A 27,689-nucleotide genomic window follows, 5' to 3' on the forward strand; every position below is an offset into this window, starting at 1 on the left:
CTACAATCTGAGAGCCACAATCGTCCAGTGAGTAAGACGTTGTCTGGCTAACCAGGAGGTCCTGTCTTTGACCCCTGACTTGGCCGAGTGGTGAAGCACAGAGGACCTGGCAAAAAAACAATGTATAGTCATTCGGATGGGATGAAAAAACAAGGTCCTGTGTACACATTAGCATGCATGTAAAAGATCCCTTGACAGTTGGAATTTGATATAAGAGTAGGCTGTAGTGCTGCTGTCTGGGCAAAATTTTTCTAATAGCACTTTGTATGGTGTATGCATTAGCCCAGTCAGCGCAAAACAGTAGGATAATCTAGACTGGTGTGATCGACAACAGAGAAGAGAGAGTGAAATGGGGTTTAACGTCCACTTGACACAAACAAGGTCATTTTGGGACTAACATATGGTTCATTTTTATTTCTTTAGCAGTGGGAGGAAACCAGGGGACCCAGAGAAAAAACCCAAAAGGTTGGACAGACGACCCTATTCCTTGTCACATACAACCAGGGAATCGAAACCATGCCAGTTGACGAGAACAGCGAAACCTAGTTCGTCCTGGTTATAAATCACATAACAAATGCGAATTGTAAATATCTATATAACTTCACACCATGCTGTTGATAAAATAACTGGGAAACATTCACAGTACATGAGCAGACATTTCGCTTTTATAAAACAAATAACTAAACCAGACAAAAAACAAAGTGCTCAAATACATTGAGGGAAAACTATATCATGCATTTTTTTTCTCTAAATCAGTAATATTTATGTCTATCAATTAATCAGTTAGAGGACAAGGGAGCTGTATACTTCACTCGTCTAAGCAAGTAAAATAAGAAATAAACAGACTGGTATATATGAATAATAATAGAAATGAAAAAGTTAACCAAGATTTCAAGTCCTTAGAATGCACAGTAAAGTTTAGAATATTCCCTTTAGTACCAAATTAAAGACTAATTAATAATTTCGTTTTTAAATTACTCTTAAACTTGCATCAAAATTTGCACTTACAATCAGTAACTCAACACTATATAAACTTCTGAATATGCATCAACGAGTGTTTGGTTATTTGTCTCTATGATGGACAAAACTGATTTATAACATGGATATTTCTGATTGATGCTATTACTATTAATAAGTTAACACAAGGTACAATTTCATGGATACACAATTACTGAGTTTAATACTAAGCGACATTTCGACAAGGATACTCTCGTCTTTATCAAGCAAACGTAGCTTAGTATTAAACTCGGTAATTTTGTATCCATGAAAACTGTACCTTGTGTCAATATGTTCAATTACTAAATGCCAATCAAAGAAGATATTAATAAGTTATTTAGATTTCTTATTATTCATTAATATCTATTCATTTTTCCTTTTATAGGCTGAGAAATAAGTTTGGAAAAGGGTTCAGTGAATTGTCTGTGATATTATGAATAAAAATCCCTTCAGAACAATTTTAATACAGGTTTTTCTTTTGCTGTTATTTTTCATATATTCAAAAGGGACATTATGAAAGATCCAGATAAAGTTAATTCAAAATGAATATATTGAAAATTTCATTCAAATTACTTTTTTTTTTAGCAAAGTTATCAATGGTTGTAGTTTTGACAAGGTGTGCATTGATCGTAACTACCGTACTGCTCATTTGAGTCTATAGCCTCACTTCTGCATTTTTAAATTAATTCATTAAACTGGCGAACCATTCTAATCCACTTAAAACGTAAAATCTCAAGCACTGTAGCCTCAATTGTCATTGTTGCGATAATAAACAAAGTCTTGATTATCCATTTTTATATTGCAGATCAGATTCAAAACTGTTTAAAATCATATTCATCAGATGGCATCAAATTTATGGTCTGGATAAGTTAATTAATGTCTAATTAATAATTTAGATAACATTAAAGACCTAAAGAAAGACCTGCAATAGGCAGATTTAGCTCTTGCATAATGTATGTTTAATATGCCGATCATATCAACTGAGGACAACTGAGAGCAACTGAATTCAGAGCGCTTATGTTGACTCGGAACTGATAGCGATTACACTTAACACGTGACTGTTAATTTATTCATCATATGATCAACAAAATGGAGAATCACTTCGAAGAAGCGCCCAAAGGCATGGCCGGTCTTGCCACAATTGTATTAATATATTATCGCTACCATTTGTTTATTTACAAAATCACATGATACATTTCTCTAATCACGTGATGTTATTTCCATGGAAACGAATTGACACCAGTTGTAAGACCGCTCATGTTGACTGCAACTAGTTGACACCAGTTGCATAAAGTTGAACATGTGCAACTGACTGCCTTTAGTTGCTCTGAGTTGTAAGAGGCACTCAGGTCGACCTTTCTCAGTTGCATTCAGTTGCTTTCATTTGCTCCCAGTTGCTGAAAAAGGGAAGTTGCTTTCAGTTGCAAGGTCGACATAAGCCCCCTTTAAGGCTTGTTTCAAGAAACATGTATCATTGCAGGCTACAGTTAATTTAATAATAATTTCAGCACGTTATATACCGGTAGGTTCATATTGTTTTTCTGGCAGACTTTATAGCACAGAGTAAACATGCTTTTTAAGATACACGACCAATAAATAAACATTATTTTAAAACTTGATTTATATATTAAATTTAATATTTAAACTTTTCATCAACGAAACAAAGAAAGACCAAAATGTTCCAATCCTGTACATGCATTCCACTTAAAATGAATCTTAAAAACATCAATGATATTAAATTTCAATTATTTTTAAAAAAAAACTGAATTCCATATATTCAATAATGAAAAAAAAAGAGAGACCAAAATTTCCCATTTTGATAAACAATATAATTGATATAAAAGAACATGTAATATAATTTCCTTTGCATTGGGTAGGGGGAATCATGCAGGAAGGAAAAGAATATGAAAAAAAATGCAGCATGCAAATAATCCCGAAATGTTTCTAACCTCTTATTTTATAAATCGCCCTTACCTATAAAGCTACTAACCATTTCCACATGTAAATGTACCGTATTTAAAATCTAAGAACCAATTTGTAAAAAAAATTCTTTGTTGATGTTTTTTTTTTTTAAGATACTTAATGGTCAATGCCTGCATTCTTTTTCAAAATGCAAATTGTAAAATCCATTTTTACTTCCCAATCAATCAAATTAAAATATTCTAAATTACGTACTAATGGTGAAATAAAATAATATATTAAAAAAATAATATATTAAAAAAACAATCTTATCTAACAAAGTTATCTAAAGGGTTAGTTTTTTACATCCTGCTAAATTAAAGACTACAGCAAACCTGAAAATCTGATTCAACTTCCCATGTATTGGTACTTTTGTATTTAAAAATGTCTAATAAATTTAGGGGTTTAGTTGGTTTGTACAGGTGTGTTCAAATCAGATCATACAAAAGTTATGAGACATTGAATTTCACTGAGTTTACCAATGCCTGTCATATTTCTGACATAAAGTGAGTCTATTTGCAATTGGTTACATTTATTTTCATGGAAACATTGCGAATACTACATTTATTTTAAAACTGGATGTTACAAGACAAATATGGTTCTCATTTGAGTTAACCAGAGAAAAACCCACGAGGTTGGACAGGTGACCTTTCTCCACGTCAAATATAGGCAGGGAATTGAAACCACACAACTTGACTCAATGAGTGACGTGCTGATCTAACGTGCACAACCAATCCCCAAACAACATGGGACTTTCAATTGAGTCTACTAGAATAGAATGTCAGTTTAATTGGCTTGATTATGTCAGGCATTTGTTTAACAGAAAACCTGAATGAAATAATGTTTGGACCAACATGGTTTTTTTTATTAAGGATACTGTGGAATGAATAAAGATCTTTGACGTTTATTCTGGCTTAATGGAGATTTTAAACAACAAAGTTAAGGCTAAATCAATTTGACTTTAAAGTTTTTCCAGGTCTTGATATATAACCTGACGCGAGCTGGGATTTCTTTTGTTTTTTAAATTGATTCTTTGGAAAGAGCAATCAAGTATTTTTGTTTAATTCTTTTTTTCTTCCAGGAAATTTAAAGAAAAGGTCTATAGGTGTTCCTTCAGAAGTAAAATTCAAACTTGTTTGGCTCAAGTTATTGCTTCAGCTTCTTTCTGAAACTGCCAATATGTAGTGCTTGCTTATACTACAGAAAAAAATCATGCCATAATTTCCTAACTATCCGAAGATCTATTGAATAAATGCTATTATTTCTAATGGCTGTAGACATTTAATCATAGCTTTCAAATTGAATAGATTATACAACTAGTTCCAGTATGGTTAATGGATTTGTGTGAATTTGTGAAAGATTTGGAGGTCTATATCTCAATCCATTAATTCTGTACATATAACAATAGTAACATCAAACCTACGGGCAAAATTTAAAATAGCACTGGATTTCAAAACAATATTTTATAATCATATGGAATGAGATTTTTTTAAGGTTAGAATGAGGCCTCAACAGTACACAACAATACTTTTACTTCATACAAAAATACTGAAAACACACTTCGTTTCAATACAATATATACAGTAACATGAATAGTTTTACTGGAAGAAATGGATTTTACAAGTCAGAGGTGCCCAAATAAATTCATAAATATAATTAACTAAAAAAGAAATAAAACCAAAAAATGAAGAAAAAAATAAAGAATAGGGGTGAAAAGGGGGCTAGTAGCTTTTGGAGGAGGGCAGACCTGTGAAAAAAGCAAAGAAAAGGTATTGAGAATTTAAGACATTATTTTAAAAAATATTGTGGATGTGATATTTAAATAAATTGACAGAAGATTAAGACATGTACATGTAATTAGAATTAGTATGAATCTGTTGAGATTAAACGTCACAGGCCCATAGCTAGCTGGGAAGGGGGAGGGGTGGGGCAATGGGTTGCCCCCCTGGAAAAAATGGTGCACATATCAGTCTGGGCACCCCATAAAGCCGAGTGACATTGGTTTGGTGCCTCATAATGAATCACACAATTAACACCACGATTTGATTGATGGGACACCCAAAACGTGTACCACCCACGACGAGATCATGGACGCCCATAATATGATTGGTGGGGCACCCATAATGCCGAGTGAGACTGATTAGGCACCCACGAATGAATTCGTATTCCTACCTTCAAATTTTAAGGATGTTCATATCAAAATATCATAATATGCCAATATCGCAAATTCAGCCTCAAAATTGAAATTTTTCGTCATTTTCATAGGTGCAAACCCTATTTTCCAAAATTTTCTGAGGGAAGAGCACCCTACTCCCTTCTCAGAAGGGAGGCGCATCCACGATCCCGTTTGCCATGGACCGTCTAGTGTAGGTACATCGGCACCCCCAGAAACCCTTGCCCTCCACCCACAACATTTTTGGGCTAGGTACGAGCCTGCATCACCAACATATTTTGGAAGTGACATGTTATATTGTTTTCTTTATTAAATCACTTGTAGACTAGTATAATTATCCTGCACAGAAGATGGCCAGATCACATCTTTGACTTACTTTGCTCCACCCGCAATCTTTAGAGTGGAACTCGCAAGGCAAGCGAAAGCGAGGATTTTTAGTAACAACCTGGATAAAATACCTGAACCAACCAAAGAAAGCAGCTTTGAACCGTAATTAATAGAAATCTACTGTACAAAGGCCTTATATACAAGGATTACAGGTCACCGGAAAAACTTCAAATGTTTTCTAAATAATGCAAGTGGTTATGTCAACATATCCTTTCCATAAGTATAACAATAATCCCAAATGTCAATGCTACCTGCCGCAGGTAAATTGCAGGTAAATTTCAACGTTTTCTGCTATTCTCCGTGAGTAGTCGTAATTTTCTATCAATAAACAATCCATGACGTCATTTTAGTCCTTCTTCTCATATTCTAATCTATATTTCTATGAGCAGAAACTACCCACAGAGAACGGTGGAAATTACTAACATTGAAATTTACCTGTTGTAGGTAATATTGACATTCGGGTTAGTGTTATACTTATGGAAAGGATATGTTGACATAATTACTTGCATTATTGAAAAAATTTATGAAGCTTTTCCGGTGACCTATAAAGAAGAGGAGACTAGTATCTTTAGAGAGAAAACCCATCTGGTTAGGAAAATGACCCTACTCCTTGGCAAATATACAATGATTGGGTGAGTGAAATGACCTAATCTACAAATTCTAATTCAACTCGATGTACATGTTTATTATTTAATGAAGAGAAAAAATCCATTTCTTTTACAAACAATTATTTCTCGTTATCTCCCCTTCCCCGCCATTTCTACATTTAAAATAACAATAGTTAATTATTATAGTTAATAAAAATATCGAATATCTCACTTTTTGTATGTTTTCCTCGTGATCGACTGCTAGCAGTGGATTCGGATTTCTTTAGAGCATGGCCAGGTGAATTGGAATTTCTTCTCGATGAAGTACGTGAACCTGCTTTTAATCTACCAACTGTCATTGAAACTTTTCCCATTAAAGTCTAAAAATTAAGAGAAAAAGAATTAAATATATGCAATGTAGAGTGGGATGACAGGTTCAAGTCAACAACGAAACATTGGGGTTAAAAATGGGGACTATTGGTTTCGAACACCATCACATTACCTGTGTTATAACTTCTGCCACAACTGTGTGTTCTACCAGTCACAATGTGTGTTTAACTAGGTAGGTGAGGATTGTTACGAGTGTAATCATTGAGAAATAAAATTAAACGTCCTACTGTTCTGCCCCGACTGGGCTAATGAAGACAGGCATACGCCATACAGCGTGCTATGAAGGATATTTTACCCATAGAGATGTGCAACGGCCTACTCTTATATCAAATTCCAACTGCCAAGGGATCTTTTATGTGCACTCCAATGTATACACAGGACCTCAGTTTTTCGTCCCATCCAAATGACTAGAAAGTTGTGTTTGGCACTGACAAGGGGAACCACGTTGGAAAATCCTGATGAACTTTTTCAGCCAATGCAGGGATCGAACACGGGACCTCCAGGCTAGTGAGCTAGTGTCTTACCACTCGCCCACCGTGGCTCCCAAAGAATAAAAACTGTATAAACGATGGATAATTTACCTTTAAAACACCTGCTGCATATTCTTGTGTTGAATTTCTCATATCTTCTAAATTTACAGCTAAAATTTGATCCCCTTGCATTAATCTACCGTCAGTTTCAGCTACACCACCTTTCACCTGTAAAATTAATATCTTGTTTAAAACACAAGGCTGGGATTTATTTCTTCAAATTTTATGAACAGCTGATAGTTTTTAAATCAATATGATCAAGGAATAATTCTCAGCATTTTCAAGTCAAACATATATTTTTATTTCTATATCATTATGAGAATTTTGACCGAATAACACCATTTAGCCGTAATCTTCACTAATTTCCAACTGTTAAGGGTTCTTTTACGTGCATGCTAATAATTTGCTTGAGCATAGGGGTCGTTAGCAGTAGAAAACTCAAGAGGTAGGATGAACATTATATAAAACCGAGAGAGAGAGAGAGAGAGAGAGAGAGAGAGAAATGGGGTTTAACATCCACTTGACACAAACTAGGGCATTTCGGGACTAATTAGAAGTTATAGGAAACCAGATGATCCGGAGAAAACCCACGATGTTGGCCATGCGACCATATTCCTTGTCACATACAACTTGGGAATCGAAAACACGCCACTTGACTCAATGACAGACTTTTTAATACAAGGTGCACATGTTAACCATTCAGCCACTCAATGACAGACTTTGATACAGCCACATATGCTAACCATTCCGCCATCCACCCCTCCCCTACCTGGAGAAAAACCATGAGGTTGGATGAATATTATATAAAACAGACTTACTATATCTGATATGTAGACTCCAACATCATTCTTTTTACCAACGATACTTAATCCTAATCCTTTACCTGGTCGTTTCATCAAATCTACGGTAAATATATCGTAAATATCTTCCTCACGTACTTGATTATCATCACGATATATAACCATACCAACTCTAGCCGGTGTTTGACGTAATACTTGTATTGCATGATCATGAGTTGCGTCCCTTAGATCTTCATTATTTACCTGTAAATAGCACAGAGTTTAATCCAGAGTAAGTAATACAATACATTTCATACAGGGGAGATAATACAATCTGTCAACTCTCTTTATCTGAGTCAGTATAATGTGGTTTAAAGATCTACTGTTCTACTCCGACTAGGTTAATGAAGATGGGCATACAAAATTCCTACTGTTCTGCTCCAACTGGACTAATGAAGATAGGCTATTCAACATCAGCTAAGAGCCAGTCGTAGGAATCTTTGATATTAATATGAATATTAACAGATTCATCACTAATATACATAATCACTCATAAATAAAATCAAATTTCATATCAAAATGAAATAAGGAAGGAACCTTCTAGCATAAAGTCAGTGGTAGTGTGTGGGGTGTATGCATGTTTGTGTGAAATAGCTTTATTTAACATCCGCTTCCACCAAGGTGATATCGCAGACAAGGAGTGTGTAGGGTTGATATTTTAATAAATATACTGACCTCTAAAACCTGATCACCAGCTACTAATCTTCCATCTCTAGCAGCAGCACCATCATCATATACTTCATGGATTATAATAGCTCCCTGTAAATATTCATTAAACAGTTAGCTCAAATATACAATCATTATTTATTCCATTAACGGACATTGCTCATTTTACAGAGGAACAGACATTTCCTGGTTGATATCATTCATTATTTTTACTTGAAGGATCACTTGAAGGATCACTGTAATCCAAAAACTAATCATTTGACGAAATATCACAATCACAGAAAAGAATGTGCTCTAAGAAAGCCTAAATATTGTCATCGATTGCTTCTATTAATCATATATTATGCAAGAGCTAAATCTGCCTATTGCAGATCTTTCTTTAGGCCTGAAATGTTATCTAAATTATTAATTAGACATTAATTAACCTATCCAGACCATAATCAACTCTCGATGTCATCGCTAGGTTGCGATATTTACTGGATTTGAATACATTTTGTGATGGATGATTTAAAGTCAAAATGGATAATGGAGATTTTGTTTTTTATTGTACTGTAGCTAGGCTTAAAATTCCATCGCTAGTATTTCGGTTCAGAGTGGAGCAATTTGACTGAAATTTTCAGCATATTCTATTCTCGTTATGTATTTTTTAACTATTATAGCGAGAACAGCCAACTCTTTATTTAATCTCCCATAATGCCCCTGTAACCTAAATGTCTACCAATCAATCTAAATATATGAATTTACCAGTAGTGTGTCAGATCCACCAACAATACTGAGACCTAATCCGGTTTTTCCCTTTTCTATTTCTAAATATGTTTCACGACCTGCTGCTATTTCACAGGTTAGGGGGTCAACTGTTACAAGCGTTTTTGAGTCTACTGGATCTGTAGAAGATTCACCTGAATAAAATAAAAACAAATACATCAATAAGAAACTATTAGCAAAGTTTTGTGTTTTTGGATAACACATCTTAACAATCCAGCTCAAAAAAAGCTTTAAATTCATCCATTCAACACAAAATAGATCATTTTGGGACTAACATCGGTTAAATTTTATTTCAATAATTTGCTTGCGAGTAGGGGTCTTTAGCAATGGGAGGAAACCAGAGGACAATGAGAAATCCCACGAGGTTGGACAGGCGACCCTACTCCTTGTCACGTACAAGCGGGAAATCAAAACTATGCCACTTGACTCAATGACAGACCTTATGATCCAACATACACACATTAACCATTCAGCCACCCAACCCTGCTTAAATTCATAAGGAGATGTAAGGACTCTTTATCCAACGACTGGTGGCTATCAAGTAAACTTGAGGATGTCAAGCCACCAAGCATGTACCAACTGAATAAGAAAACATCTCCACCAATCGTCACAGTCGATAGATTCTCACTGTGAATGATTACATCACAACTCTTGCCACAGAGGAATCTCTTGTGAGTTAGTGTCACATGGTAGCTTAAAAAAATCACAAGAACAACTTTAAAATACCTGTCATATTGGATAATTGCATAACAGGTTTCACTTCTTCAACTTTCTTTAGTCTTCGGATTTTTAATCGAACACTTCCCTGAATTGTGCGTAGAATTTCTATTGCCTGTAACCAGAAAGAAAAAATAAATTAACTCACACTGTTTGTGTCATGTTTCAATTAATTATGAATTAAAAGCTGTTTGTGATCATTACAGAACCAACACGCCATAATAAAAGTTCAATGTAAGTCATTTTATTATAAAAAGTACTTTTATTGAAATATAAGTATCGTTAAATGAAGATTAACTATAATTATATATACTTTATTAAGTTATCAGATGTGATGTACGTCTGCCTTTCATGGCTACATACATAAACACCAGGACTGAGGGGCCCACTCACTGCACATGCGTTATACAAGTCTAATGAATATTCACGAGTCTGACAAATATGGTCAACAAAATATTCAAATCAATCAATTCTAACTTAAAATTATAGCCATTACAGTTTATATTGGTTTCACACTTCCATGTTTACTTGTCTTAGTACAGTAATAATAATTCTACTAGCCTGTTCTTCATGACATCTTTTTTTAAAATTTAGATGTTTTTAATTACAAAAACAGCCTTTACATTAAAATATAAACGGTGCATATTTTTGGCTTCTTAGAAATGAAATGGTGTTTATGGCACGTCGGCACCAACCTGGCTATATTGCGCCAATTGAATTCCAAAATATATGTTATCGGTCAGGCATGCTGTGATCTTAAATGAAATGGGGTTTAACATCCTACTTTTCAGGGGGAGTTAGATGGCCGAATGGTTAGCACGCGCGCTGTATCATACTGTCTGTCATTGAGTCAACTGGCGGGGTTTCGATTCCCCGGTTGTATGTGGCAAGAAGTAGGGTCGCCTGCCCAATCTCGTAGGTTTTCTCCGGGTCCTCCGGTTTCCTCCCACTGCTAAAAACCCCTACGCGCAAGCGAATTATTGAAATAAAAATAACCATATGTTAGTCCCGAAATGACCTAGTTCGTGTTGAGTGAACGTTAAACCCCATTTCTCTCACCCTACTTTTCAGCTCCGACTGGGCTAATGAAGACAGGCATACACCATGCAGTGTGCTATGAGGGAAATTTGGTCTGTACAGCGGCACTATGGTACACTCTTATATCAAATACCAAGGGTATGTGTACACAGAACCTCTCTTTTTTGTTCCATCCGAACGAATAGACAGCTATCCTTATCAGGCCCTCTGTCTTGCACCACCCATCAAGGGGGAACCACTCTGGAAATTGTGCCTCTAATATATATATATTTGACTAACCTGTTCATAAGTTACACCTGAGAGAGGTTTATCACCAACTTCTAATACACGATCACCAACTGACAGCTGACCATCCTGAAAGTAAAATGTTACAATAAGTATTCCGTTCCATCCAGCATATCTAATCTAAATCAATTCTTTATGTGCATAGTGACTACGCAATCTCGAAATTCCCACAAATCTCAGAATATGATCTTAATAGCAAACAAGGGTTAAGTTTTGAGTTAGTTATCTTGGTGGACTGATTGCAAAACCATTCTCAAATAGGGCCTACCAATGTTTCAATGAACTGAACTGTTGAATATGATTACACAGAGAAAATCAATGCAAATATTGGCCGAATCAATCCTGATTTATAAATCAGACAGATGAAGCACTCTTTTCCGAAATACGATGAATGCCACTTGAACCATTCCATTGACGTAACCAGTTTTATCTCCCTTCCACATCCATATAAATTAAATCAGTAAAAGCACAAGAAATACGGTTTTAAAATCATTGTCATAAAATTCAGTTATCTTGACTCAAAATCTGACATTTTCTAAAGTTTAGAGAAAATATTCGAATAAAAGCGTTTTTATCGATCACTGATTAACTGAAGTGATTTGCATTCAATCAAATTTTCATCTTTAACGTCGTTCTATTTCAAAATGACACAAGGTACAATTTTATGGATACACAATTACTGAGTTGAATACTAAGCGATGAGGATACTCTCGTCTTTATCAAGCAAATATTGATAAAGACGAGAGTATCCTCGTCGAAACGTCGTTTAGTATTAAACTCAGTAATTGTGTATCCATAAAATTGTACCTTGTGTTAATATGTTCAATTACTAAATGCCAATCAAAGAAGATATTTCAAATTGATTCCTCTAATCAATGAATATATCGACACCGATTTCCGAAGCGATTACCACAAATCGCCAAATCACCTCTAGGTACAATTTGATGATTTGACTGGGTGATCACATGTTTTTTCAACTATATCCAGCCACAAGAATTGTTTACAGCTAATCAGCGTATTTAACGAACTTGGCAAAGTACTTTGAAATCGACTATACTGTCACATGACATCTCCACTAAATTCCAAGTGATTTGGCAAGTCGATAAAATAGCCTCAAGTTTAAGTGCTTACCTGGTCAACGATGCCACCTGGTGTTATACTTTTTACATAAAAAAGGCTTGGACGACCTTCAACTGTTGCTTCAGCAATACCAAACCCAAGACCTTGTGGACCCTGTTCAAAGAAATTCCATTAGTAAATGTACAGATAATAGAACAATAATTAGAAATAATATTGATGTGGTTGACCGTTTTAATAAGCTACTATAGTTCACCATTAGAAATATCAGTACATAGATCCGGGATCCCATTCTTTTGTAAATAATACAAATTTTGTCCATGAGTGCTGAAGGTTCTTCTCAGCTCGGAATGAGAGTCAAATCCTGGAACAATCCTGTCACAAGTCCAGTGTTCTCACTGTACAACTACTTTAGTTCTATCAGGGACAAACTCACCTTTTTAAGAAAAACAATTTCTGGTTCTTCTAATAATGGTACAACTTCTACATCTTTGGGTTTTGGTGGCACAACATGAACTGGTGATTCATGAGGCTCATTTGGGTTTCTCTGAAATAGAAGATAAATATTAATTATCTTTGAGGGGCCGAGGGGGTAGGAAAACAATGCCTTCATCATGAAATGGGGTTTAACGTCCTACTGTTTGCTCCAAACTGGGCTAATGCAGAAGGGCATATGCCATACAGTGTGCTATGAGGGAAATTTTGCCCGGACAGCGGCCCTACGGCCTACTCTTATATCAACTTCCAACTGCCAAGGGATCTTGCACGCCAATGTGTATGCGGGACATTGGTTTTCCGTCCCATCCGAATGACTACACAGCTGTCCTTGTCAGGTCCTCCATCCTGCATCACTGACAAGGGCGAAGCACGCCGGAAAATCTGGATGAACTTTCTTGGCAAATGCAGGGACCTCCAGGCTAGCGAGCCAGCGTCTTACTCACTTAGCCACCGTAGCCTCCCCCTTCATCATGACATTTGGTGGTAAAGTTTAACAACATCAAACAAATTCTGGAACCTTATTAATTTCATCTTCGCATTATTAAGTGTATGCTGAAACACAGTGCAATATTCACCCTTGACAGCTTTGTCTTCAAGTTATGTACAGTAGTGACATCTAACGAGAAGAATCAAAGTAGACTTCAAGACTTTATGCATATTGCTCTCTCAACTAGTTGAAATTTAGTTTTTTTGTTTAACAAATGGGGAATATGTAATAGAATTTTTCTATGGTTACAAGCGCAATTCACGGACAGCAACATTTCTTTCAATTCCATATACACAGTGAACGACATCAACACCATGACCATTCAAATATTACAAGCTGATTCAGTTCAAAAATAATTTGTTTATTCACACATGTTTACCTGACAAACAAATAATTATGAACACAATGTTTCAGTTTAATCCTTAGGTAACAGATTTCAGTAACCGTAGCACATATTTCAACACAAAACAATCAATCCACATTCTTCATTTATCGTTAATTCTCCGTAAAAAAAATCAATCAACGCTTCCCAGTTAAAAAATATCCCATTTCAATCATACCGTATTACAGTGACATCAACACTACAATCTTCTAACAAGTCAAATTATCGTGTAATACATCGACATTTACTATAGTCACAATCAAAGGAAAATAATCAAGCGATGGTATAAGAGTCGGTAGAGATCGAAGAACTTCTAATCGATAGTACTATTTTTACTACACTTTAACCACCCTCGAGTTTTTCTTAGATTTGGTCTTTCAATCAATGACGTGGCTTAACGGATATATACGTGGTGGAGCTAAATCTAGCAGTAGCAGACATTGATGTAAGAAATGTCAATCTAGAAAGCCTTGCACACACAGAGAGAGAGAGAGAATAATCAATAGAGAAGACAAGAGTCCACAAACATGTATGTGCTTCTTCTCTACTTCACTAGCTTTCTAGCTTTTATCTCGTTTGCAAATTAGTTCAAGTTAAATTAAAACTCAGTTTAAGGACAGAATTCCAACCTCTAAATCAACATGGATCAAAAAAAATTGACATTTCTTTAATGGAAACGATACTGAATCTAAGGTCAGCCTCAGTCTATGCCATTTTTCTGTAATTATGAAAATGATGTCTCCAAAACTCACCAGAAGATCATCCATTACTGAAAAATGACGGTTACTCAAACAGTAGTTATCAATAGGATTCTTCCTCTCATGAACATAAACATTGAATATCAACTCAATCAAATGATATACTAGACACTGTGACACAATAGACACTGTGTATAAATTTTATGGATGACTGATGGTTAGACCACCGACAGCTGTGTGAGACATAAACTTTAACAATAAAAACAATGCAAGATAGTTTTCAATCATGTAACAACATCTGTAACTCTTCGAATAGTTATATACTTGATTCATTCTACTTAATTATCAAGAGAATGGACTCGTTTCAAATTCTAAAACATACATTATGCAAGAGCTAAATCTGCCTATTGCAGGCCTTTCTTTAGGCTTGAAATGTTATCTAAATTATTAATTAGACATTAATTAACTTATCCAGGTCATAATCAACTCTTGATGGCATCGCTAGCCTGCGATGTTTATTGGATTATGTTCCGATTTGCTGTTCAACTTCCATTCATAATTTAATCATGAAATGGATAATCGAGACTATGTTTTTATAGTACCGACTTTAGTAATGATGATCAAGGCTAGGTCGAAATTTCAATCGCTTAATTCTCAGTCCATAGTGGATCAATTTAACTGAAATTTTCAGCAAATTCCCTTTATATTATCTAGTTTTTAACTATTATAGTGAGGAGAACTGCCAGCTCTTTATCTTATCTCCCATAATGTATCTTTAATTTCAACCTGTACTAATGTGTGTAGGCAAATGAAATTTAGGTATTAAAGGTCTCTTAATGTTTACGATATAGAAACATGCCCTTTATACGATCAGTGGATTATCAACTAAAAATAGGAAGGTCCTCGATTAGTAGCGTATCACATTAACTTGTCAGTCAATTTACATAAACTTTTAATTTCAAGTGTTGAAAATATTCCTTGTTAATGTAGCATAAACAAAATACAAAAAACAATTGACCGGATTGCAAAAATTTTGATTGAGAGAGCTGGATGGTTCACGCGTGCACGTTGTATCATAAGGTCTGTCATTGAGTCAACTGGTGTTGTTTCGATCCTCTGGTTGTACGTGACAAGGAGTAGGGTCGCCTGTCCAACCTCGTGTGTCTTCTCTGGATCCTTTGATTTTCTCCCAGTGCTAAAGACCCCCACGCGCAAGCGAATTATTGAAATAGAATTGAACCATATGTTTGTCCCAAAACGACCTAATTTTGTCGAACGGACGTCAAACCCTATTTCTCTCTCTCTGTTATCATCCAAAGACTTTTAAGAAATCTGTGATTAAGACCGCGTAATAGGACGTATAAACTTGATTTAACAGAATTTTATATATCAGAATATCAGAATTTTGATTGGTAGGTTGATCAATCATATTACCAAACATGGCCGATAAGAAATGTCTGTAAAGGAGTAAACAACCCCAAAATAGAATTAACTTAACATCAGTATAATTAAGATTGGTAATCTTAACTTAGATTTCCTTGTATTATATAACACCAATATCATTTAATCACCAGTTATTTGGCAATCAGTGGGTTGGGTGGTCTAGTGGTTTAACACGTGCTCGTGATATCAGAAGATCTGTCATTGAGTCAATTGGCGTGGTTTCGATTCACTGCATGAACGCGACAAGGAGATACGGTCTCTTGTGCAACCTTGTGGGTTTTCTCCGGGTTCTCCAGTTTCCTCCCACTACTAAAAACCTCTACGCACAAGAGAATTATTGAAATAAAATTGAACATGTTAGTCCCCAAATGACCTAGTTTGTGTCCAGTGAACGTTAAACCTCATCTCTCTCTCTCTCTCTCCTTAAAATAGAAACAAAATTTAAAGATACTTGTCCAACCTCGTGGGTTTTCTCTGGGTTCCCTACGCGCTACCGAATTATTGAAATAAAATTGGACCACATGTTAGTTCCAAAATGACCTAGGTTATGTCAAGTAGATGTTAAACCCCATTTCTCTCTCACTTTATTAAGTAATCAATCAGTAAGCATCACTGTACAGTGAAATATATAGACTATGATAGACTATAAGAAGTGCCTCAAGTTAGAGACAGTTTCTAGTATTCGAGACATATATCAAGGTTAAATATTTATTTAGGATCCAACTGATAAATAGAAATCACAGACAGGATAACCATGGAAACGAAATGAACCATCATAAGACTGAAATATTTAGTAAACAATATATGATAGAAATGACTGGGTATAATATATTAGCCAATCTTCATCCTTGACAGACTTTCTCTTCCAAAATTTGTAACAGACAGACTTTTTAATCAATTGGGGGGCGCTGTATCATAAGGTCTGACATTGAGTCAAGTGGCATAGTTTCGATTCCCCGGATGTACGTGACAAGGAGTAGAGTTGTCTGTCCAACCTTGTGGGTTTCTACCGGGGTCCTCTGGTTTCCTCCCACTGTAAAAGACCCCTACGTGCAAGCGAATTAATAAAATAAAATTGAACAATATGTTAGTCCCAAAATGACCTAGTTTGTGTCAAGTTCAATCAATAATATAAAATTAATAAAATAAAATTGAACAATATGTTAGTCCCAAAATGACCTAGTTTGTGTCAAGTTCAATCAATAATATACCTTATCCTAATATTAATTATTAGAAATAGTTGAAAATCAATAGGCTTCTTTGTCTCATGACCTTAAACACTGTGTATAAATTTAAAGACAATCGGATATTAACTTTAGCCTCTAGAGCGTCCACAAGTGGCAGCGACAATATACAACCACATTTCAATGTGGGTGTATAAAAATGGATATGGACGCCAATTATGAGAAAATTATAGTATTATTAATAATACTGATTTAATATTAAACTAAAATATTGTAAGGATGCAGTTTTTTCACTCTAAGCCAATAAAAGGTTGCACTCTTGAAATATTTTACTTTAAATTTTTGTGAACAAGGCCGACTCTCAGAATCCAGACACACATCCCTCAAAGCTCAACTAAACTTACAATTTCATTGGGTAATCCCCTATATCAAAGTAAGAGAGAGTGAGAGAGATGGGGTTTAACGTCCACTCGACACAAACTAGGTCATTTCGGGATTAACATATGGTTTAATTTAATTTCAATAATTCGCTTGTGCATAGGGGTCTTTAGCAGTGGGACCCTACTCCTTGTCACGTACAACTGGAGATTCGAAACCACGCCAGTTGACTCAATGACAGGCCTTATGATACAGCGCGCACATGCTAACCAGTCGTCCACCCCCCCACCCCCCTTTGAGAGAGAGAAATGTGGTTTGAGGTCCAATCAACACAAGCACAGTTCATTTTAATGAAATTCTAACATTAAAAAAATGAAATAAAATATCTTATTTTATCAGACTTCAAGATTTATTAGTCTATTCACCATCAATTATTTTATTGTTTTGAGAGGTTTTAAGTTTTAGCAGATTTAAAGGGAAACTACTCCACTCTATATTTTGCTACTAACACTTAAATTACACACTACTTTTACACATCTGGACAGAAATCTTTCTAGGAGAATTTTTTCATCAAGAAAGCATTCATAACCTGTAATATATTTATATCAGATTCCTAAAAGTATTGGCATCATCATTCAGGTATTTCCCATTCAAATCTACTGAGCAGACAATCTAGACTGGATTCCACTAAAACTCAATTAGTAAAGAATGTCAAGGCCTGGGGAAAACTCCGTAATTTGGGACATGTGAGAAAACTGATAGAACCAGCTTACAAGCAGAATAATGAAAACTAAGAGCTAATATAAATATGGTGCCATGCTACATGATCAATTTCTTGTTTTATGTTATTTGTTGCAAGTATCCAGTTTAGAGTGAGAGAGAGATAGATATGGGGTTCAACCTCCACTCGACACAAACTAGGTCATTTCGAGACTAACATATGGTTCAATTTTATTTCAATAATTTGCTTGCACGTTGGGTTTTTTAGCTGTGGGAGGAAACCAGAGAACCCGGTTGGACCCATGACCCTACTTCTTGTCACATACAACCCTTATCCATTTGAGCAATAATGATAAATTTAGAATATAAATCTATTATTTGAATGTATAGATTGCCTCATGAATATCAGTCATCACTACCTATACATAACATCAGGAACACCCTGCAATTTAAACACATAATAGTCAGCCCTTATTTCTTTCATTTTTTTTAATATCAAATCATCATTTTAACATTCGTAAATATAGGCTAAAACCACCCCAAATCATCTAATTTGTACTTGTGTCCAGCTTAAAGCTGACTGATTAATTTTGACAACCAGCGTCCAATTTACAAATGTTTAATTTCCGGAACGACCCAACTGATTATTAATGTATAATAATAGTTTATTTGAACTTTATTTTTGACCAGGGGTCGGAATATTAAACTCGTTATAATAAGCCTTGTCTAATTGAATGCTTGTAATCAAAATTAAGCATTCCGCTTTAAACTGGGCACAAGTACAAATTAGATGATTTGGAATGATTTTAAACCATTTTATGAAATGGACTTGATATAGAGAGAGGGAGAGAAATGGGGTTCAACGTCCACTCGACACAAACTAGGTCATTTCCGGACTAACATATGGTTTAATTTTATTTCAATAATTCGCTTGCACATTGGGGTCTTTAGCAGTGGAAGGGAAACCAGAGGACCCAGAGAAAACCCATGAAGTTGGACAGGCGACCCTAATCCTTGTCACGTACAGCCGGGGATTCGAAACCATGCCAAATAATATTAAACTTATTTCTTACCTCCATCGATGTTGGTGGTGGACCCATACGTAATGGTTTAATTGCCATATGATCCAAGAAATCTTCCCGTCTGCAAGAAAAAATATTTTTTATATAAAAAAGAATTATTTACAGAAACTGGATTGGAGATTTATCCATGGGTTTTATCATCTATTTTAATATATTTAACTAATGTCTTAAGTTAAAACTAGACAAAAACAAAACAAAACATGAGTTTGATTTTATATTTAAGATTTATTCAGATGATCACTCTGAGCCAGTGATGATGAAATGAGGTTTAATGTCCTACTGTTCTGCTCCTATACTCAGTAACGATGACTTTAAAATATTGTTGAAATTGATTAAATAGCCAATCAACTGTTTCGAATGAAATAAATAAATAACCAAGAAATAAAATGGCATTAATTCTTGACATAATTTTGATTCAACTGTAACAAATTAAATAAATGTATTGGCAGGGATGACATGGTAGATCTATTTCAGATTTTGCATACAATCTAATACATCCTCATGAAACTGCATATGCAAATCAGGTCCAACTGAAAATTTGTTTCTGATCCATGGCGAACATCTTCAAAGTACTAATGCTATCTATTCAAAGTGGCGACATGATAATGCTTATTAGGACAGGCAGAAAATATCAACATTGCCGATAATCAACGGCAAAACGTTTTGAAGATCGAAAATCGCGCAAATTAAAATTATAGGTAGCCAATTATAAGAAGAAATAAATAAAAGATAAAAAGATAGTCTGTATTACAGTATTCTTTGCAACGCGTGCTTGCACTTAGCTCGGTAACTGTAATGAAACTAAAAGTAATCAAACAATCACACAAATTTGATATTACAGCATAAACTCACATATAATTCATTATTCATATACAAATTATGAATGTTTTCAAACCAATTGTAAGAAAAAATAGTCGCCAAAATTATCGATTATTGATCGGCCATTGGTCAATGATTATCGATACTTGAAACCAATATCGATTGCCACTCCTGATGCTTATAATGTTCCATATAACCAACACGGGATAAATAAACCTCTTGTTGTAAATACACCAATAACAATATCATTCATACTCCTTAACATATGGGAGATAACTCTTGCTTACCTGAGTAAAATAATTTTGACTGTATGTGCTGTTACAGCTTTTATGATTGAAGAAGCATTGAGATGACTTCTGCCATATAAAACATGACCATTGACCTGGAAGTATATGAAATAATAAACAGAATAGTAGCCGGAGGTCTTGCTGCAGGTGGCTCAAACCAGGTTATTATATCACATCCTTCAAACCTCGAAGGCTGTCATCTCTAAAGATTTCTTTTGTAATTAATATGTAACAAAATCTCTATAATAATGCACCAATCAGAACATACTACATGGAAGAAAACAACAAGGCCAAATTTGATCTAATATTGATGGGATCCAAGTCATAATATAATAATGTACCAATCAGAACATACCAATTGGAAGAAAACAACAAGGCCATATTTGATATGTACAGAGATAAATCTAATATTGATGGGATCCAGGTCATAATATAATAATGTACCAATCAGAACATACTACATGGAAGAAAACAACGGGGCCATATTTGATATGTACAGAGCTAAATCTAATATTGATGGGATCCAGGTCATAATATAATAATGTACCAATCACAACATACTACATGGAAGAAAGCAAGGCCATGTGATGATATAGGTACAAAGCTAAATCTAAAATTAAACATCAATTGAACACAAACAAGGTAGGGTTAGGGTATTTTGGGACTAACATATGGTTTAATTTTATTTCAATAATTTGCTTGTGCGTAGGGGTCTTTAGCAGTGGCAGAAAACCGGAGGACCCAGAGAAAACCCACGAGGTAGGTCAGACGACCCTACTTCTTGTAACATACAAGCGAGGAATGGAAACCATGCCAGTTGATTCAATGAGAGAGAGAAATGGGGTTTAACGTCCACTCAACACAAACTAGGTCATTTAGGGACTAAAATGTGGTTTAATTTTTTTTCACTAATTTGCTTGCACGTAGGGGGTCTTTAGCAATGGGAGGGACCTGGAGAAAACTCATTCGGCCATCCACCCCCACCCATACATAGAAACAATTTTTTACCTCTAAAACTTCATCTCCGACTTTAATTCTTCCGTCTCTATAACAGGCACTATCAGGTTTAATACCAGCGACAAACACACTCATGGTACTACGATCTTTATTACCCGCTAAACTTAACCCTAATTCACTACTACCTCTATTTAAATCTATTACATGTATATCACCATTTAAATCGCCATATTTTCGTTGAATTTTTTCTGGAAAAAAAAAACAAAAAAAAATTTAATCAATTATATTTAAATCCATTACATGTATATATCACCTAAATCTCCACATTTTCGTTGAAATTTTTCTAAAAAAAAAAAAAAAATTAAATCAATTATATTTAAATCTATGACATGTATACATCACCATCTCCATTCAATTTTTTCTAAAAAAAAAAAAATAATCAATTAATAGAGTGCTAAATCCATAAAAATGTGCTCATGGCGTAAGCAACAGTCGCGCTTAAAAATATAGTTCAAACAGATGAATGAGTTTTCAAGTCAGATTTAATTTGATTGAGTGTTGAACTACTGTGAAGGTTTGAAGACAGTTTGTTCCACTTTGAAGATGCAAGGACTTGGAATGAGCGGCCACTAAAAGACTTCAAATTGAATTGAGCCTTCCATGATTAATTGATCATGAATGTTTAAAAAGTTTAAAGAGATCGTCCTGTACTTCAATAGCACTTCCATCCAGACACTGATAGGCAAGAGGCAATAATTTGACCTCAATCCTGGCAACCAGTGTAATGATAGGAGAGAGTGGGCTTGACCTCAACATGGTTCAAGTAGTCATCCAGCTATATTCTAGTGAATCAAACGGGTTAATTCTGCGTCAAACACTACTATATATCTTTTTATTTGTCCCGAACAACTATCTGAAGCTCTTTGTCCCGAACAACTATCTGAAGCCCTTTGTCTTTGTCCTGAACAACTATCTGAAGCCCTTTGTCCTTGTCTCAAACAAATATCTTAAAGTCCTTTTTCACAAACCTTCATTCTCCTTATGCCTTTGGTAATATTTAAATCCCCACAAATTACATGCTATTTCAAAGTGCCTTGTAAGCTATTCCTACATGTGATGGTACATTGGAATAAGCGGTTGAATGATGTGATGGCAAACAGTGGTCGAGTGATGTGATGGTGAACAGTGGGTTTGATATGAGTCAGTGTGATGGTATACCAGTACAAGTGGTCCAGTGATTATATATACTGGTACAAGTGGTCCAGTGATGTGATAGTAAACAGTAAGCTAGTGATGAGTCAGTGTGATGTGATGGTAAACAGTGGACTAGAGATGAGCCATTCTGATGGTAAACAGTGGACTAGTGAGGAGTCAGTGTGATGGTAAACAGTGGACTAGTGAGGAGTCAGTGTGATGGTAAACAGTGGACTAGAGATGAGCCAGTGTGATGGTAAACAGTGGACTAGTGATGGGTCAGTGTGATGGTAAACAGTGGACTAGAGATGAGCCAGTGTGATGGTAAACAGTGGACTAGTGATGAGTCAATGTGATTGTAAACAGTGGGCTAGAGATGAGTCAGTGTGGACTAGTGATGAGTCAGTGTGATGGTAAACAGTAGACTAGTGATGTGTCAGTGTGATGGTAAACAGTGGACTAGTGATGAGACAGTGTGATCGTAAACAGTGGACTAGTGATGTGTCAGTGTAATGGTAAACAGTGGACTAGTGATGGGTCAGTGTGATGGTAAACAGTGGACTAGTGATGAGACAGTGTGATCGTAAACAGTGGACTAGTGATGTGTCAGTGTAATGGTAAACAGTGGACTAGTGATGGGTCAGTGTGATGGTAAACAGTGGACTAGTGATGAGACAGTGTGAGGGTAAACAGTGGACTGGTGATGAGTCAGTGTGGACTAGTGATGGGTCTCTGTGTGATGATATACCAGTACAAATGGTCCAATGAAATAATCCAAAATTAAATGAAATGGTTGTGTGCCAAAGATGAAGTAACAAATAATAACTCTGTATTAATGGCACATGTGTATACGATAATATTTTACAGGTTTGAAATAGAAATAATAATGTATTACTATTATGGGACTATTTGGCTTAAGGGATGCCCTACAGATTTTTCTTATTTCTAAATTAGAAGCTATAGTAGTATTACACTACTCGTTTTTTGCTCGTGGTAATAAGTCAAGTCATTGTGACTATGACACATATAAAGATAACCTATATATATTGGTTATTGGTTTGCCTGAAGAAGCTTAATAAAGAGGAAAGTACTCGCAAAAACCTAGTTTTCTTTCTTAAAACAACTTTATTTCTAATCTCTAACAGATTGTAGCTTTAACTATAAACTTTTACTATATTTCATTGTCATTTGAATCCCTTGTAAAATACAATAGAGTGAGAAAAATGGGGTTTAACGTCCACTCGACACAAACTAGGTCATTTCGGAACTAACATATGGTTTAATTTTATTTCAATAATTCGCTTGCAGTAGGGGTCTTTAGCAGTGGGAGGAAACCAGGGGACCCAGAGAAAACCCACGGTCTTGGGCCGGCGACCCTTGTCATTGTCACGTACAAGCGAGGAATCGAAACCGTACCACATGACTCAATGACAGACATTGTGATTTAAAGGCTCAATACCACTCTTGTTGTAACAGAATAATATGTCCCAATCTTTATTCTGGTCAACAAATTGTACTATTTTACAATATTGCAATTAATTGATGATACAAATTTCATCTTAACACACCCAATTTAAAAAATTCAACTAACTGATTTGAAAAGTCTGACATACAGCTTTTCAAATGTGACTTGGATTTAAATATATTTTTGAACCCTCTGGACAAGTAAAATAGGATTTAATGCATAATTTACACAACAGGTAAGACACTAACACATCTAGTACTTAGAATAAGGCTATTTTTTATTTTCTGGAGCTGTCAAGCCAGCAAGAGTGTTATTGTCCCTTTAATGCATTAACAATTCGGCCACCCAACCACCATCTGCAGATGACATAAAAGAGGAATGGTCAAAATAAGGCACTGTCGTGTTTAAATCTTTTGTTGGACTTCTTTTTAATATGATTGAATCCAACCAAGTGGGAGATTATCCACTGCTGATATTTGGATTCTGTTTTTTTTTTTAAAGGGGTATTATGGAAGATTAGATTTCAGTCAAATTGCTCCACTCTGAATCGAGATATTTGCAATTCAATTTTAGGCCTAGCCTCAATCATCATTACTAAAGTTGGTACGATAAAAAACAAAGTCTTGATTATCCATTTTGACATTAAATCTTCCATCTCAAAATATGTTCCAATCCAGTAAATATCGCAGGATAGCGATGACATCGAGAGTTGGTTATGGTCCGGATAAGTTAATTAATGTCTAATTAATAATTTAGATAACATTTCAGACCTAAAGAAAGACCTGCAACAGGCAGATTTAGCTCTTACATAATATATGTATGTATTAACCCATGAAAAATTTAATAATGTACAAAATCAATCAATAGTTTTATTATACATAAAAATACATAACATGGCAGGGAACAAAAAAAAAACAATCGCATTATTCAAGGCTTTAAGAGAGGAGTGATATAGTCTAAAGGCATTCATCGTTTATCAAAATTTAAGCCACTTCAAACTGAAGAGACATCAGATTTTAGTAGACTACAGGAGGAAATTATTTAATGGAAAAATTGATGCAACCAAATGGGGTTTGACCCAATCTTCCATGATGTCAGCAAAGTTAAAACCCTTCTGAGCAAAGATTAAATTGTAAAGGAGAGAGAGAGAGAGAGAGAGAGAGAGAGAGAGAGAGAGAGAGAGAGGGGTTAACATCAACACAAACTAGGTCATTTTGGGACTAACATATGGTTCAATTTTATTTCAATAATTCGCTTGCACGTAGTGGTCTTTAGTATTTGGAGGAAACCAGAGGACCCAGAGAAAACCCACAAGGTTGGACAGCCAACCCTACTCCTTGTCACATACAAAATTTTTATACTTCGTATAAGCATGTTGCATTTAATAGCATGAATGACTTGGGTTTATAATGCTTTAACCTTCAACCTGTAGACTAAAGGAGGAAATCAATTACCCAAACTGGTGCAATGAAATGGGGTCTGACCCAATCTTCGATGATGTCAGCAGAGTTAAAACCCTTCTAAGCGAAGATTAAATTGTAAAAGAGAAAATTGTAATACTTGTTAATGTATAAGCCTGTTGCATTTTATAGCATGAATGACTTGGCTTATAAATGCTCTAACTTTCAACTTGATTAGTATTAACGCCTAGATGTTCTTCTTTATTGAATTAAGGAAAAAACAAAGTCAATCCTTCAAAGTCACTTCTTCTAAATATTTTGACTTTTAACCCATGTTGCTATGGAGACATTCCTTTTCGATTAGGAACTTTCTGATTTTTTAGTTTTAAGCAGAACAAGAATATTCAACTGACAAATAATGCCTATATTTCTTTTATTTGTAAAAAACAGTTAGGTCCTTTTTACACCTCGATTAAAAATATCAACAAATGGTTACAAATTGCAAATGGCATGGCAGTGTTAACCATTCTGCACGTCTGGATTTTGAGGGCATTAACCTACATTCAATTCTTTATGATACAATTCAAACGGATTGTACCAATCAGAATTGACAGGGAAATTCTTTGCTGAACAAATTAAACATACATTATGCAATAGTTAAATCTAGCTATTGCAGGTGTTTCTTTAGGCCTTAAATGTTATATAATCTATTAATTAAACATTCATTAACATAAAAAGACCATAAGCAACTCTCAATGCCAGATTTAAATGGATAATCAAGACTTTGTTTATTATCGTAACAATGTTCACAATGACAATCAAGGCTACAGTGTTTTTTTAAATTCGGTTTTCACGGCCTAGAGTGAAGTAATTTGACTAAACTATTCAGCATATTCTATTTACGTTATTTCCTTTTTAACTATTATAACAAGAACTGTTAGCTCTTTATTTAATCTCCCATAATGCTCCTTTACTAATTACAATGTAAAAATACGATCAATTAACCATATCATTTCAACAAGTGACAAGTTGAATGTTTCAAAACATTCACAGCCTTGATCACATTAACAGATGCCATTGAATTTAGTTAGTTTGTAGGTTGACAAGTGACAGTGTTTATAGAGCTAACATAGAATATTATCAACATGAACTTTTTTTTCTAATTGATGATTTAACATACATTATGCAAGAGCTAAATCTGCCAAATGCAGGTCTTTCTTTAGGCCTGAAATGTTATCTAAATTATTAATTAGACATTAATTAACATGAAAAGACCTTAAAATACTCTTGATGCCATCTTATGTGTCAGATTTTCGTTGGATTTGAATCCGATTTGCTGCTTAACACTCATTGATGAATTAATCCAAAAGTGTTTTTTTTATCGTACCAACTTCAGTAAGGATGATGATCGAGGCTAGGCCTAAAATTCAATCACTAATATCTCGGTTCAGAGTGGAGCAATGTTACTGAAATTTTCAGCATATTCCCTCTACATTATCTAGTTTTAAATTATTATAGTGAGAACTGCCAGCTCTTTATCTAATCTTCCATAATTCGCCTTTAAATAAATGTATTTATGCATATTGTAAAGAAGTGTACACTAATGTACGAAAAAATGTGAAATAAATATTATTTTAAAAAAAAGAGTCGATCATATCCTGCCCGATTCATAAGTGTAAAGTTTGATAGATCCTAAATGGCAAATTAAAAACAAGGGTTTCTAGCTTAGCTTAGCTCATTAGTCACTAGTATGCAAATCAGAAGCATTAGATCTGTAAGGGAAATCTGTAGAATATGCAGACAGAATATCTTGGTCACGGTCTTGGAACGTTTTGAATGCCAGTACCAATTTTTAAAGTTTATGTTGTAAATGTCTGGGTAGTTTGGGTGTAGAAGATTTTTTTATTGACACGGTACAGACACATTGCGGCTACTCTGTTTGATTTTATAGATTCACTCACATCAATCCATTACACAATGCCCCTTTAATCTACACTGTGAATGCAAGTAGAAGACAGAAAGTCAGCATGCCATGGCTACTAACAGTGATATAATCAAGGGTCGGGAGATAATGTCTGTATATATCTGTAGTCAAGTCACGAGCGGACCCCAAAAACCAAGTAAAACGAAATTTTGAGCTATAGAAACAAAATATGATCTGTGTTTTAATCAGATTGCTACATTATACAGTCAAATCAAAGTGTATTTCCTAGTTTACATATACTCAACATTATATACTTGTAATCAAGAATAACAATATAGACATAAAAACTGATATATAAATCA

The 27,689-nt window shown here is 34.9% G+C and overlaps 1 protein-coding gene across 7 annotated transcripts in view; it reads right to left on the minus strand.

Moving 5' to 3' along the window:
- LOC126819075 (multiple PDZ domain protein) overlaps positions 1-27,689 on the minus strand; it is a 243,265-nt gene that overhangs the window by 8,175 nt on the left and 207,401 nt on the right. For 6 of the 7 annotated variants that reach the window (XM_056100527.1, XM_056100528.1, XM_056100526.1 and 3 more), the window contains 12 exons: positions 21,396-21,592; positions 20,388-20,482; positions 19,273-19,342; positions 12,846-12,956; positions 12,464-12,565; positions 11,327-11,401; positions 10,019-10,124; positions 9,272-9,426; positions 8,537-8,620; positions 7,841-8,065; positions 7,074-7,190; positions 6,335-6,482 (listed from right to left, as the gene is read on the minus strand). In XM_056100527.1, the coding sequence (XP_055956502.1) occupies positions 6,335-6,482; positions 7,074-7,190; positions 7,841-8,065; positions 8,537-8,620; positions 9,272-9,426; positions 10,019-10,124; positions 11,327-11,401; positions 12,464-12,565; positions 12,846-12,956; positions 19,273-19,342; positions 20,388-20,482; positions 21,396-21,592 (1,485 nt within the window). Of the gene's footprint in view, positions 1-3,503; positions 4,703-6,334; positions 6,483-7,073; positions 7,191-7,840; positions 8,066-8,536; positions 8,621-9,271; positions 9,427-10,018; positions 10,125-11,326; positions 11,402-12,463; positions 12,566-12,845; positions 12,957-19,272; positions 19,343-20,387; positions 20,483-21,395; positions 21,593-27,689 lie in introns of those variants that run through there. The other variant, XM_056100529.1, reaches the window with a different exon arrangement.

The sequence above is a fragment of the Patella vulgata genome, chromosome 4, assembly GCF_932274485.2.
Source record: "Patella vulgata chromosome 4, xgPatVulg1.2, whole genome shotgun sequence".
Lineage (NCBI taxonomy): Eukaryota > Metazoa > Mollusca > Gastropoda > Patellidae > Patella > Patella vulgata.